Source organism: Kryptolebias marmoratus, linkage group LG4 (genome assembly GCF_001649575.2).
Source record: "Kryptolebias marmoratus isolate JLee-2015 linkage group LG4, ASM164957v2, whole genome shotgun sequence".
In the NCBI taxonomy this organism is placed as follows: Eukaryota; Metazoa; Chordata; class Actinopteri; order Cyprinodontiformes; family Rivulidae; genus Kryptolebias; species Kryptolebias marmoratus.
The window spans coordinates 19,890,301-19,902,103 of NC_051433.1; the positions used below are offsets into that span (position 1 = coordinate 19,890,301).

General features: G+C 43.9%; 2 protein-coding genes and 2 non-coding genes across 5 annotated transcripts; 3 read left to right on the forward strand and 1 right to left on the reverse strand.

Annotated features, from left to right (window-relative positions):
• Window positions 1–902: 902 nt before the first annotated feature.
• Window positions 903–6,763, reverse strand: mlnl (motilin-like). 2 transcript variants are annotated; one of them, XM_037975235.1, is made up of 7 exons: window positions 6,693–6,763; window positions 6,212–6,268; window positions 2,899–3,087; window positions 2,299–2,429; window positions 1,369–1,470; window positions 1,154–1,259; window positions 903–1,053 (listed from the first exon to the last, which is right to left on the reverse strand). In XM_037975235.1, exons 4-7 carry the CDS (start codon window positions 2,416–2,418, stop codon window positions 1,046–1,048), a joined length of 336 nt encoding a protein of 111 aa, XP_037831163.1. In that variant the 5' UTR covers window positions 2,419–2,429; window positions 2,899–3,087; window positions 6,212–6,268; window positions 6,693–6,763; the 3' UTR covers window positions 903–1,045. The 2 variants fall into 2 exon arrangements, with proteins under 2 accessions (XP_037831163.1, XP_037831162.1); XM_037975234.1 differs by lacking the exons at window positions 2,899–3,087; window positions 6,212–6,268; window positions 6,693–6,763 and adding an exon at window positions 2,767–2,880.
• nop56 (NOP56 ribonucleoprotein homolog) lies at window positions 6,073–11,719 on the forward strand. Its single transcript, XM_017422817.3, has 12 exons — window positions 6,073–6,192; window positions 6,843–6,932; window positions 7,010–7,124; window positions 7,387–7,551; window positions 7,775–7,973; window positions 8,432–8,619; window positions 8,884–9,035; window positions 9,232–9,332; window positions 9,879–10,027; window positions 10,244–10,365; window positions 10,588–10,704; window positions 10,943–11,719. Exons 1-12 carry the CDS (start codon window positions 6,190–6,192, stop codon window positions 11,222–11,224), a joined length of 1,683 nt encoding a protein of 560 aa, XP_017278306.1. The 5' UTR covers window positions 6,073–6,189; the 3' UTR covers window positions 11,225–11,719.
• Window positions 8,681–8,811, forward strand: LOC112450741. The gene has a single exon (XR_003039420.1). It is a non-coding gene; the product is annotated as a small nucleolar RNA SNORA26 (small nucleolar RNA).
• On the forward strand, window positions 10,441–10,508 carry LOC112450740. The gene has a single exon (XR_003039419.1). It is a non-coding gene; the product is annotated as a small nucleolar RNA SNORD57 (small nucleolar RNA).
• Window positions 11,720–11,803: the final 84 nt, after the last annotated feature.

Genomic DNA, 11,803 nt, shown 5'->3' on the forward strand with positions numbered 1-11,803 from the left:
GGACTGAGGCAGCGTGGAAAACTGTTCTGCGGTCAGACAAATCGAAACATGAGATTCTTTATGAGAACCACAGACAACATGTCTTCCGTACCAAAGAGGAGAGGGACCCCCCCGGGCTGTTATCAGCACTCAGATCAAAAGCCTGCCTCTCTGATGGTATATGGGGTGCATTAGTGCTTACAGTATGGGGAGCGTACACATCTGGAAAATGGACCACTAATGTGGAAAAGCACTTACAGGTTTTTTCCTGGGGCTGCTGTAGCTCGGAGGGCATCGCCGCGGCCTTGTAGTCCCGAGGCTGTAGATTTGAGCCCGGGTTGCGGCAGGAAGGGCAACTGGCGTAAAACTTTTGTGTGAGTTTGGTCGCTGTGGCGGCCCCTGAAGAAGGGGAGCAGCCGAAAGAACAACAACAGAACAAGATCTGCTCCCATCCAGAATTTGTCTTTTTCAGGGAAGGCCTTGCATATTTCAGCAAGACGATAGCAAAGAAGACTATTTAACAGCTGGAGTCCTAAATTTAGACAAGAATGGGGCAACATTCTTGTCATTCAGTTCCTAGATGTTTACAGATTGTTGTTTAAAAAAGGAGGGGAAGCTTCACAGGGGGAAACATGGCCCCGCCCACCTTTTTGAGATGTTTTGTTGCAATCAAATTCTTTTTTTTGTTTTTCTAAAAATGGTTAATTTTTTTTTTTAAATACAATGGAATGATTTGTATATCTCATAAACCCATATGTTATGAGATTTGTAAATCATTGCATTCTGCCTTAGTTCCATTTCACACAACTTCTGGAAGTAATTGTGGAAAACCTTTTGATCAGCGAGTTGTGACGCTGCCAGTAGACGCCGAGCACAATCTTCTCAAAACCGTCCTCTGAGGAATCACACCAGAAACTCCAGAGAATGATACAGTCACTTCATTTTATTAACTGATTCATTTAAACACAACAAAACAGATAAGCATCCAGTGCTTTTATTTTTTTATTTTTTATTTTTTTCCTGAAGAATTTACACAGTGTTTGTCCTCTTTGTGCCCTTGGTCTCGTTATTTGGCTGCGGAGATACAAGATAACGGTCAGGGAAAAAAAAGGGTTTTCATCAAAACAAATGCTTTTTTTAAAAAATGCGTCACACAGCCATGACTTGTGCCAACCTTTCTGGCGCTCCTCCACTATTTCATGGATGATGTCTTCGAGCACCGGAGCTACGTGATCCAGCTGTTTGGGTGAAAGACGGACGTCGAGCTCCAGCGTGTTTTCCTGGATACACACACATACGCACACACACACACAACACAAGAGTAAATGAGCCATGTGGTTCAGAGGGCTGGCCGGGGGGGTGAAGTTGGCGTTGGGTGTGTGCGCTCACAGGATTTTCAACTCGTTCCATCTGAGGAGCCTGCCGAATGGTGACGTCTTCAAACTGACCGTCCTCCGATCGCGGCTCCATGCCCTTCTTACCTTCTTTATCCTGAACAGGCAAACACGGAAGAAACACGCTCAGTTGTTCTTTACATAGAAACTCTTAACTTTGTTTCTAAGAATGACAAAATGGATGAAACAACTAAATGAAACACACACTACAAACAGTTCTTTATCAATTATTGCCCGTCACCAAAGGCAAAGGGGTGATGATGTTTTTGCCTGCCTGTCTGTGTGTGTGTGTGTGTGTGTCTGTTAGCAAAATATCTCATGAACTAAATCATAGATTGTATCGTAACTCCCAGACAATAATCATTGGGTGTGCATCTACAACCGATCAATTTATGGAGTCAGTTTCATTCAATATGGCCACCACAGCTAAGTAACCTTAATATACACAAAAATGGCTGTAGCTTAGTCGGTTTTATAGCTATCCAGCCAAAATTGGACGTGTTAGCAGCTGAGACTCTTTCGCAACTTACACTTCAAGAGCTAAGTGATAGCGTGAGATCTGTTCTTAAAACTTTGCCTTTAGCTATAACAGTCAACTCTGTTCATCTGTTTATCTGTTAGCAACATATCTCTTGATCCACCGGACAGATTTGATTAAAACACTCAGAAAGTAATCATCAGTTGTATCTCTACAACTGATTAACTTTCGGAGCCAACCCAGTTCAACATGGGGGCGACAGCTCAGCAACTCTAGAAAACACTGGAATGGCTATGAGTCAGTCAGTTTTACAGATATTGTGCTAAAGCTTGGTGTGGTAGTAGCTGAGAGTCATCCTCAACACATACAAGACATGAAGATATTTAGTTTATAATAACCCATAAGTTCAACTGTTCCAAATCTAACTTTTACCAGTCAAAAGCTTACCTTCATCGTCTGTATCTCCTTCGGGCTGAAGAACGTGATGTGTCCCTCCGTCCTCTCGACCAGGAGAGTCGCCAGGCACGCCAGCACCACGCAACCCGCCACAGCTCCGCGCATGCTCATCCTGCTCTCACCTGCACGCACACATCATACACTTTTGCTGCACATCGGCACACGGTCCGTTCAGAGGCACGGGAACGCTCCGTGCTGCGAGCCGCCCTGGAACCAGGTCCCCTCCACACACACACACACACACACAAACAAACTGGTGCGTGCCGTTTCAGGAAGAGACGTGACGGCGAAAGCAGGTCAACATCTGACAGGAGGAGCAAGGGGAAACCAACTGATAACGGCTGAGAGAAGGACGCGAGCGTTCCCACGTTTATCCGAGGGGACAAGTTGGCTCATAGATAAAGGAGATAGGGAGGGGAAAAGGGTCAGGGGAGATAAGGAGCAAGAAGCCATACTTACAAAAGGCCCAAAGATCTGTTCTGCACATACAGGAGGTGACCGGTGGACGTCAAAGAACACAAGTGAGACAATGGAGTGTGAAGGAAAGCCTGGGGGGAAACGGAGAGGCAGAGGAAACCATCTATTACTCACGTGTTGTGTCAGCCTTGGTCAGTTTCTCAGGGAGGTGGTGTTTCAGATGAGCGGGGCTCGGCCGGTCTGAGTGTCAGCTCGTCCTCGGTCCGCCTTTATATCAGGCCTTCTCCCGTCGCCTCGGCTTGGTACCGTCCTCCCTCACATCCGCTGCTCGAGAGGCTCCTTCAAGAACGCTCCTCCATGCTCCTGGAAACACAGATGTTGCTCTGGAATCCGCCTTGTTTTGTTTGTTGGTTTGTTGGGTTTATGGCCTCACCATGCTGCACGGATGGATGTTTGTCACATTCAGGGCTTTGTGTTAGGTGTGTCATCTATGAAATGCATTCTGCTGTGTTTGCCGTCATATTGCCATTATATTATCTCGAAGATCAGTTGGCCGTGGCGACCATCTTGAATTAGGTTGGCTCCAAAAGTTAGACGGACATGTGCACCCCAGTGACTACTTCCTGAGAATTTTATTAAAGTCCACCCGGTGACTCATGAGATATTTTGACCAACAGAGACACAGACAAGAACTAAAATATTCTCACTCTTTTGCCTTTGCGATACAGAGAAAGTAAAAAAGGGAAGTAAAAAAGGGGAAAACGTTTCCCTTGGGCTGTATGATTTTGAATTGAGACCAGCGGGGAACAATCTGTCCAAAGAGGCCGGTCATAAATTCTTTTCTCCGTGTTTTTATCTAACACAAAGTGAGATTTATAACTCCCGATTTGCGTGCGTACAGACCCTCGTGCATTTGTTGCTTGGGAGTTTCATAACTCCGATGGGGCTTTTATGGGCGCTTTCCTAAAAACGACTCTCAACTGTTTTCCTGCTCGGCAGCACAACATTACTGCAATAACCCTCTGATGGAGTGGCCATTTACAGCATTACCATTGTTCTGTTTGGCGACTCAAGCACATGAATGCAGCTTTGTGCGTCTTTTGTGGCACTTTGGGTAACGCCATCACAGTGACTCATAAACGCCTGGGACATTTTTCTCTCACTTAGCATTTATAGAGTCGGTGTCAAATACTTCCTCAGAGAAATACATTAGAGTTTTTTTACTTCCTTCAAAAACAATTATTCTCTTTGAAATCTGCTTGTATTTTTGTCTTCTTATGCTTTCTGCTACTTTTAGCTACCATTCTGCTACTTTTACCTAGTCTTTTGATACTTTAATGCCATTTTTGGCTAGCATTTTGCTCTTTTTATCTTTTAGTTTACATTTCGCCCTTCTTCAGCTTTTAGCCAGTGTTCTGCTTCTTTGTTGCTCCTCGCGCAGCTTTGTAAAAACTCATACAAAAAGTAAATCAAAACAAGAAGCTGAAGAAATAAAGACTAGTAATATATATTTTTCTTCGCAATCGCAGTTTTTGTGTAGGTTTTGTGACTTTACAATGGGACGTTCACCTTAGAGTGCGACAGCATTGTCACCAAGCTTTGGAGCTGTCTGAACGTTCCAAAAACTATCTTTTTTTACTCCCACAAACTTGACGTGTCTTTCAGAGTTTATACATCAAAACGTAGACATTTTTGTCATCTCTAACCCACTGCATCTCTCACTGCTGTAGGACTTACGGTTTCCCCTCAAAACACCACAAAATTTACACTGTACAGTTCAAGAGTTTTTTTATGCAACCTATAGGTTTCTTACACTGACTGTCTGAGGCTTAGTTTCTGCTCTGCATGTCTGTCTGCCTGTTAGGAAGTGTGAGACACGGGGGGTGTGGTTACCAAGGTAACCCTAAAGAGTCTAAAGAGCATCAACATTTCTTTCATCCATTCTTCAGATATACTAATGCTAATTAAAAGGTTTAGGCGATGATTTTAATGGTTTTTACCTCTGCTAAGGAGGTTATGTTTTCTGTAGTGTGGGTCGCTCCGTCTGTTAGTAAGATTACTTACAAAACAATGAACGGATTTTATTAAAACCTTTTAAGAAATGTTAGAGTTGTCACAAAAACAAGTGATCTGGAGCTTACAGTTTTATTGAATGGCTCTATGGCCTTGGCGGGGGCTTGCGCTCTCCGAGTGCTTTCAGTAAAGGAGATAAACTGTAATTTCAAAGTAAAACTCATGCCTACACTTCAAAATAAAAGTCTGTCATAGCTTAGGTTATTACAAAAGTAAGTCCCAAATTACTATCTGGCTTTGTAGAATAAATCTGAAGTATGGTGGAAATTCAGATAGTATTTAATTTTTTTATTCTTGTTTTTTGGTCTCCTTTAGATTTATGAATCTTCTCCATGAACAAGTCACACACTTTAAAAAAAGCCCCCACCACCAACAATTGTTTTTACATAATGCAACTAGTTTCCAGAGCATGTGATCAATACGTTTTTTTCAAACCACTGGGACACAGGAAATAGACTAATTTTAAAACCAAAGGCTAAAGATGTTTTTTGTTGTTGTTGTTGGCATCAAGGAGAAAAGCTTCATTCTTGGGTTTAAGGAGATTATTTTATTAATTAGTACTGGTGGAGCTTTTAATTAGGTTTGGGGTTTGCTAAAGTGTTAATCAGTTAAAGGATTAATAATCCATAAAGAAATGCCCTGGTAATATTCAGAGAGACCGTTGGAAGAAACCCTATTAATGCTGGTTAATTGTCAGCGCAACACTTTTAAATTACATTTGTGCTCACTTTTATTTAAAAATATAGAAATAAATATACATTTACTAAACAAATATAAATACTCCCAGAAGATTGTACTTTAATTGCTCTTGTGTGCTTTAGATACCACATGTTTACTTTATTATACAGGTTTTGTGTTTCATTTCACTTAGTTTGCTGTTTGTGCTTATATATGGATCTTTTATTAGTAATTTATGTCACTTTCTGTTGTTTTTGTCCTCCTCTGCAGCCACGTGCCTTGATGGGTTTTAGTTCTGGTTCTTATTTTAATGGCCACATCTATCAAGCAGGACTTTTCATTTGGGGGTTTAAAGTTTGCATTTTCTTCAGAATCTATTACATACTGTAGCACACATGAACACCACGAACCACTTTTGGTCCTCGAGCAATCTGTATTCGACGCCCAAAATGTCTTTACATAAAGTTTGAAAGAAAATGTATTTTCCAATTTACTATACAGCCCTTCCATTGCTCTAAATGGCTCGACGTGGCTCTCTGGATACAACATGTTGCCCACTATATCACAGGAGGAGACTAGTTTTAGATCTCGCGATATCTGGAAGATCTCGCGGTGTTTTGGTCAGGCTGCAGTTTGCTCCTAGAACGTCTTTTAACCAGTGGTGAAGCAGGAGAGCAGACACGCGAAGCGTGCTGCTGCAGAAACTTTACAATCATGGTAAGAGAAGTTTACTTACCTATAAAGGAATATCTGCAAACTTTTCTTTTGACAATACAGTTGAAGGGTCTTTATGCTGAGGAAGTTCAAAGAGGAGAACTGGTTAGTTTTTAACATTAACCCATGACAAGTCAGAGGCCTTTAGCATAGGAGGCGCAGTTAGCCACTAGCTAACTTTGGCAAGGGGAAAATACAAGTTATTGGATTAATAATTAAACAGGTATTAAAGACAATAGATTGTAGTAGCTGTGTTGGTCGGGGATATGTGGGTAAAATCCATACATTGTAATAAAATAAATAAAAATGCGAGTTTTAGTTGAGCTGTTAGCGAAAGTTAGCTTCGTGGCGCGCTCGTGCGGGCCCAGCTCAACACGTGGGTTCGTGAAGGCGACGTGGTTACGTACGGAGTTTTTGTTTTTTTTAGTGTATTAGTTTTTTAAAAAGTGCAGAAACTTAATGATTTAATTTAAATACAGCGTAACAAGCTTGACCCGACATACCCAATTTAAGATCGACTCGCGCCTCGTTGGTGACCACGTGCGGAGTGGTAAACACTTCCGCCGTGCGGAAAAGTTTCGTACGAACGTTTCCATTGGTCGCGTTCACCTGTCTCATCCCCTCCCTGATCTCGTCGATTTCACCTTGTGCAGGTGGTGCTGCACGTGTTGTTCGAGCACGCGGCGGGCTACGCGCTGTTCGCCGTCAGAGAGGTGGAGGAGATCGGCATGCTGCTGCCCCAGGTGAGCCCCTGCCCGCCTTACCCCCGCGGAGGCTTCGGCCTGAGCGGCGGTCACTCATGGTTTGTGGTGTCCAACAGGTGGAGGAGAGCGTGCTGAGCATCGGCAAGTTCAACAGCATGGTGAGCCTGGCTGCCTTCTTCCCCTTCAAGTCGGCTCAGGCTGCCCTGGAGAACATGAATGCCATTTCTGAAGGCAGGTGTTTCTTAATTATTATTATCATTATTATTTAGGTTAAAGCATCCTCAGTAGTAATGATGTGCTATAATCTGTCAATCCACTGAGATAATGTGATGACAACCTAATATCAACCCTGAACACCTGAGGAATGACTCGTGTGAAAGTATTTGGTTTGGATTAAACCGCCAGCTATAATCCAGAAAAGTCTTAATTTGCCTGGACTTATAAAGTAAATCTTGAACAACCGTGTAAGTGAATCTTGTTTTCCTGTGTGCAGGTGTGGTTCATGCCGATCTCAAGCTGTTCTTGGAAACCAACGTTCCCCAGTCCGGGAAGAAGAAAGCCACCCTGGGGGTTTCCGACGCCAAGATCGGTGCTGCTCTTCAAGAAGAGTTTAATATTTCTATCCAGACCGGTGGGGTTGTTGCTGAAATCATCAGAGGTGAGAATGCAACGTGCTTTATTAGATGCAACGAGCCTGAAGCAGTTACAAGAGCATTTTTCTGAACGTTATACCTGCGGCCTGTTGTGATGTGACAAAAGCGTTGCCTGAAGCTCATGAAGGTTCATACTGAAAATCTGAACAGCCATGATGAAGTTGCTGGTATGTCGCTGTTTGTCTCAAAGCCAGCGAACCCACTGAATTGTCTTGTCAATCCCGACAGGTGTACGTCTGCACTTCCACTCCCTGGTGAAGGGTCTGACCGCCCAGGCAGCCTCCAAGGCACAGCTGGGTCTCGGTCACAGCTACTCCAGGGCGAAAGTCAAGTTTAACGTCAACAGGGCCGACAACATGATCATCCAGTCCATAGCTCTGTTGGATCAGCTCGACAAGGACATCAACACTTTCTCCATGCGCGTCCGGTAGGATTCAGATCCAAATTTAAAAAAAAAAACAAGAACACATATTTAAGTAAGATTTTATAAAATGCTTTAGTTTGGTTAGCATTTTCTCTGTATGATCATTTGCAGCACTTATTGTGTGAGTTAATTATAAGGTTTACTAAAATGCGATGTCACTTAAGGTGTCAATATTTTAGGTGCTCAACTGAGACTTTATTTTGTGCTCATTTTTTGAGCATCCTCCTAATGCTTACCACAGACAGTGAACCACAGCGTTCTGTCTGTATAGAAACGGGAGGTACATGAACCTCTCCTAACATTCGTGCTGTGCTAGCTAATGTCTGGTAGGGCGACACTGTTGGGTGAGACAGCTGCCTTACTTGCTGTAGCTTTGTCTAAAGCAAAGACTTGTATCTCAGCTGCATGTCGTCGTACGGCGGCTTTGTAAACGTTCTGCCTCCTTGTGTTTTTGTTTACAGTGAATGGTATGGCTACCACTTCCCAGAGCTGATCAAGATTGTGTCGGAGAACTCCATGTACTGCCGAGTGGCTCAGCTGATTGGCAACAGGAAGGAGCTGTCTGAGGAGAGTCTGGAGGGCTTGGAGGAAGTGGTTATGGACAGTGCCAAGGCTCAGGCCATTCTGGATGCATCACGCTCCTCTATGGGTGAGCAAACTGCACTCCGAGCCAGAGTTTGATGTGTGTACGATCTAAAATGGATCTACTCGTGCCCCTTTTTTGCTCACCTTGGACTAATAATTGTCCTTGGTGTCTAACACAGGGGGGTAGAGAAGCTCTCTCATAAACCTGTAGTGAAGGCACAAATCCTCGCTGCGGATCCTGTCGGGAGAAACAACCTCACATTACAGACTGTTACAGGTGTGAAGTACACATTTTCCTCTGCTGACCACAAACTCGTTTTTGTTTCAGGTATGGACATCTCCCCCATTGACCTGATCAACATAGAGAGGTTCTCAAACCGGGTCGTGTCTCTTGCCGCCTATCGGCTGGAGCTGCAGGAATACCTGCGCTCCAGGATGAGTCAGGTGGCGCCGAACCTGGCGGCTTTAATTGGAGAAGTGGTGAGCACAAGTTCGAATCCATTTTTACATGTGGGACCAGTGATGTTTAACCTAAATCTGTCAATCCACTGATCTAGTGTGATGAGAATCATATCTGGTACTGATGGTCCTCAAGTCTGAGCCCAACTTCCACGAAAACTAGATTCCATTACTGAGGTGCTTTTCACTGAGACTGACAACATTTTCCTATCTTTAGGTCGGAGCTCGTCTGATCTCTCATGCTGGCAGTCTAACCAACCTGGCCAAGTACCCAGCATCCACGGTTCAGATCCTGGGAGCGGAAAAGGCCCTGTTCAGGTACTGGGGCACCCCCTCCCTGCTGGGGAAACAAGTGGTTGCAGTGATGGCTGGGCTGGGCTGGGCTGGAGCAGAGCGGGGTGACTGGAGGAGACAGACCATGTGACGTCTTCTCCAGAGTGATCCCTCCTGTCCTGATGCACCCCACAGTCTGAGCATCCACTCACAGCTCTGAGGTAGCGCTAATTTTAGAGGACTGACTTAACAAATCACTTCTAAAGGTTTCCTTACATGGAGCAGTGTGGCTTTGATTATTATTAGTGGCTGCCACAATATAGATTAAAATATATATATATTAATGTAACATCAGTTGGGGTGTTAAAGCTGGGACTTTATGGTGGAAATTAAGCTGATTGGTCACATAAATTTCCTGTTACTAACAGGTTGTGACATTACCGATAGAACTACATTTTTCGTGTGATTAGTTGGAGTAGGTTTCAAAACTTGAGCTGGTATTGATAATTCACTCGTATCTGATTGTTTTATTTCCATCTCGTGCCAACCTCCTGTTTCATCCTGAATGTGAAAGCTGTTGTTTCCGCACAGAGCCCTGAAGACACGAGGCAACACGCCCAAGTACGGCCTCATCTTCCACTCGACCTTCATCGGGCGCGCGGCTGCCAAGAACAAGGGGCGCATCTCCCGATACCTGGCAAACAAGTGCACCATCGCCTCTCGCATCGACTGCTTTTCAGGTGAGCGGCGCTGAACTCAGCCGTTGGTTATAAGCCAATCGTCAAGCGGCACGTGGCGTAACTGCAATGATGCTCGTATTTTTCGTCAACAGCATTCATCCCTCGGGTTGATGTTGAAACTCTTTATTTCCTGAGCACACCCATGTGTGACGTGACGAAGCCCGCTGCAATCCCCTGCTGCCCCGTTATTTATTGTGTCGTTACTTTTTGTTCCAGAGGTGCCGACGAGCGTGTTCGGTGACAAGCTGCGCGGGCAGGTGGAGGAGCGCCTGGCGTTCTACGAGACCGGCGAGGTGCCGCGGAAGAATCTGGACGTCATGAAGGAGGCTGTGAAAGAGGTGAGGGAGAAAAACGAGCCCTGCCGAGCCTTTTATTGTTCCCGAAGAGTAGCTGTGGTTTCTTCAGTTTAATGCTGTAAATGATGACAGTTGTTTTCCCGACATCACGGTGAGGGTGAAAGCTGATTTAATGAGCCTGATGCAGCATCCCCTGGTCGTACAGAACAACCCGATGGTCCTACGCTGAGTTTAATCAGGCTTTTTGTCGTTTCTCTATCTCAGGCGTCCGATGTTACAGCAGAGATCAAGCGCAAACTGGAGAAGAAGGAGAAGAAACGCAAAAAGCGTGACAAGAAGCTGTTAGAACAGGCAAACGGAGAAACCAACTGCGAAGCTGAGGTAAATGCTCGTTTTTAATGAGTGGGCCCGCATGTTTTAATTTGAGACTTGACCCACTCTGGTGGTCCTTTCTCAGTTGTACGTACGACATGCGAGATTAACTCGACTCCGAACCATTGGCTGGTCCTTATTAGTGGGCCTGATCACTGAAGAGAGTCGCACATTTAAACCTGAAAATGTCGCTGTAAAAATCGAGCTTCATCACCATCCCCTGACTTTGTTTTCTTTGTCAAAATAGGTTGAGAAGGAAGATGCCGCAGGGAAGAAGAAAAAGAAGCAAGCAGCCGAGGAGATGGAGGTCCAGGCCGAGGAGGAGAACGAAGCAGAGGAGACTCCGTCCAAGAAGAAAAAGAAACGGAAAGCCGAGGCAGACGAAACCACAGATAACGGGACAGAGGAATCCACTACTCCGGCGAAGAAAAAGAAACAAAAGACTGAAGCAATAGATGTAGAGGAGACCCCTGAACCAGCTGCGTCCGAGAAGAAAAAGAAAAAAAAGAAAAAAGAGGCAGCGGATTAGTGAATAAATAGAAATAATTTTGTGTAAATTTTTATTTTGTACTTATCTGAAGCTAGTTTAAACAAGCCGATATACTGTCTTGTTGTTTTTTGCCACATTAAAGCAGATTAAATGATTGTAAATAAGTGGACTTTGCAGTCATTACATCTACTATCTTTAAAAAAAAAACATTTAATGCCTTTCTGCAGATCCTGAAATCTCTTCTCAATCAATGTGGCTTTAGTCTTACATTAAACTGTTGTTGAATCTGGGAAAATGTCTACATGTACTTACGTGTTATTGAGGTCATTTCAAGTAAATCCTGTTTCAATGTAGAAACTATTGGGACAAACAAGCTGATTTCTGGGTATCAGGAGAAAATGTAGAAACTTAACTGTTAAAATCTCACATGACAGCTTTTAGAGGATCTTGTTACTTTTGGTTCAAAGTTCCCTCCAAGTCTGTTTGCACAAGATGTCTTGTATATATTTTTTTAATAAAATCCTTTTAAAGCACCTTGTCGATGAGTGATGTCTCAGCTCCATCAGCATACGTTTTCCAATTTATGAACCTTTTATTTAAGGGTACTACAGTCCAGAT

What these genes read in the sequence shown, in the direction of transcription:
- nop56 (XM_017422817.3), top strand. An exon ending in ACTTTCTCCATGCGCGTCCG is followed by an intron (nt 7,974 to 8,431) that starts GTAGGATTCAGA and finishes TTTTGTTTACAG; the next exon opens with TGAATGGTATGGCTACCACT. An exon ending in GCGGAAAAGGCCCTGTTCAG is followed by an intron (nt 9,333 to 9,878) that starts GTACTGGGGCAC and finishes GTTTCCGCACAG; the next exon opens with AGCCCTGAAGACACGAGGCA.
- mlnl (XM_037975234.1), bottom strand. Translation starts at nt 2,794, where the DNA reads ATGTGCAGAACAGATCTTTGGGCCTTTT. An exon ending in AGGAGATACAGACGATGAAG is followed by an intron (nt 1,471 to 2,298) that starts GTAAGCTTTTGA and finishes TTGCCTGTTCAG; the next exon opens with GATAAAGAAGGTAAGAAGGG. An exon ending in TGGAACGAGTTGAAAATCCT is followed by an intron (nt 1,260 to 1,368) that starts GTGAGCGCACAC and finishes GTGTGTATCCAG; the next exon opens with GAAAACACGCTGGAGCTCGA.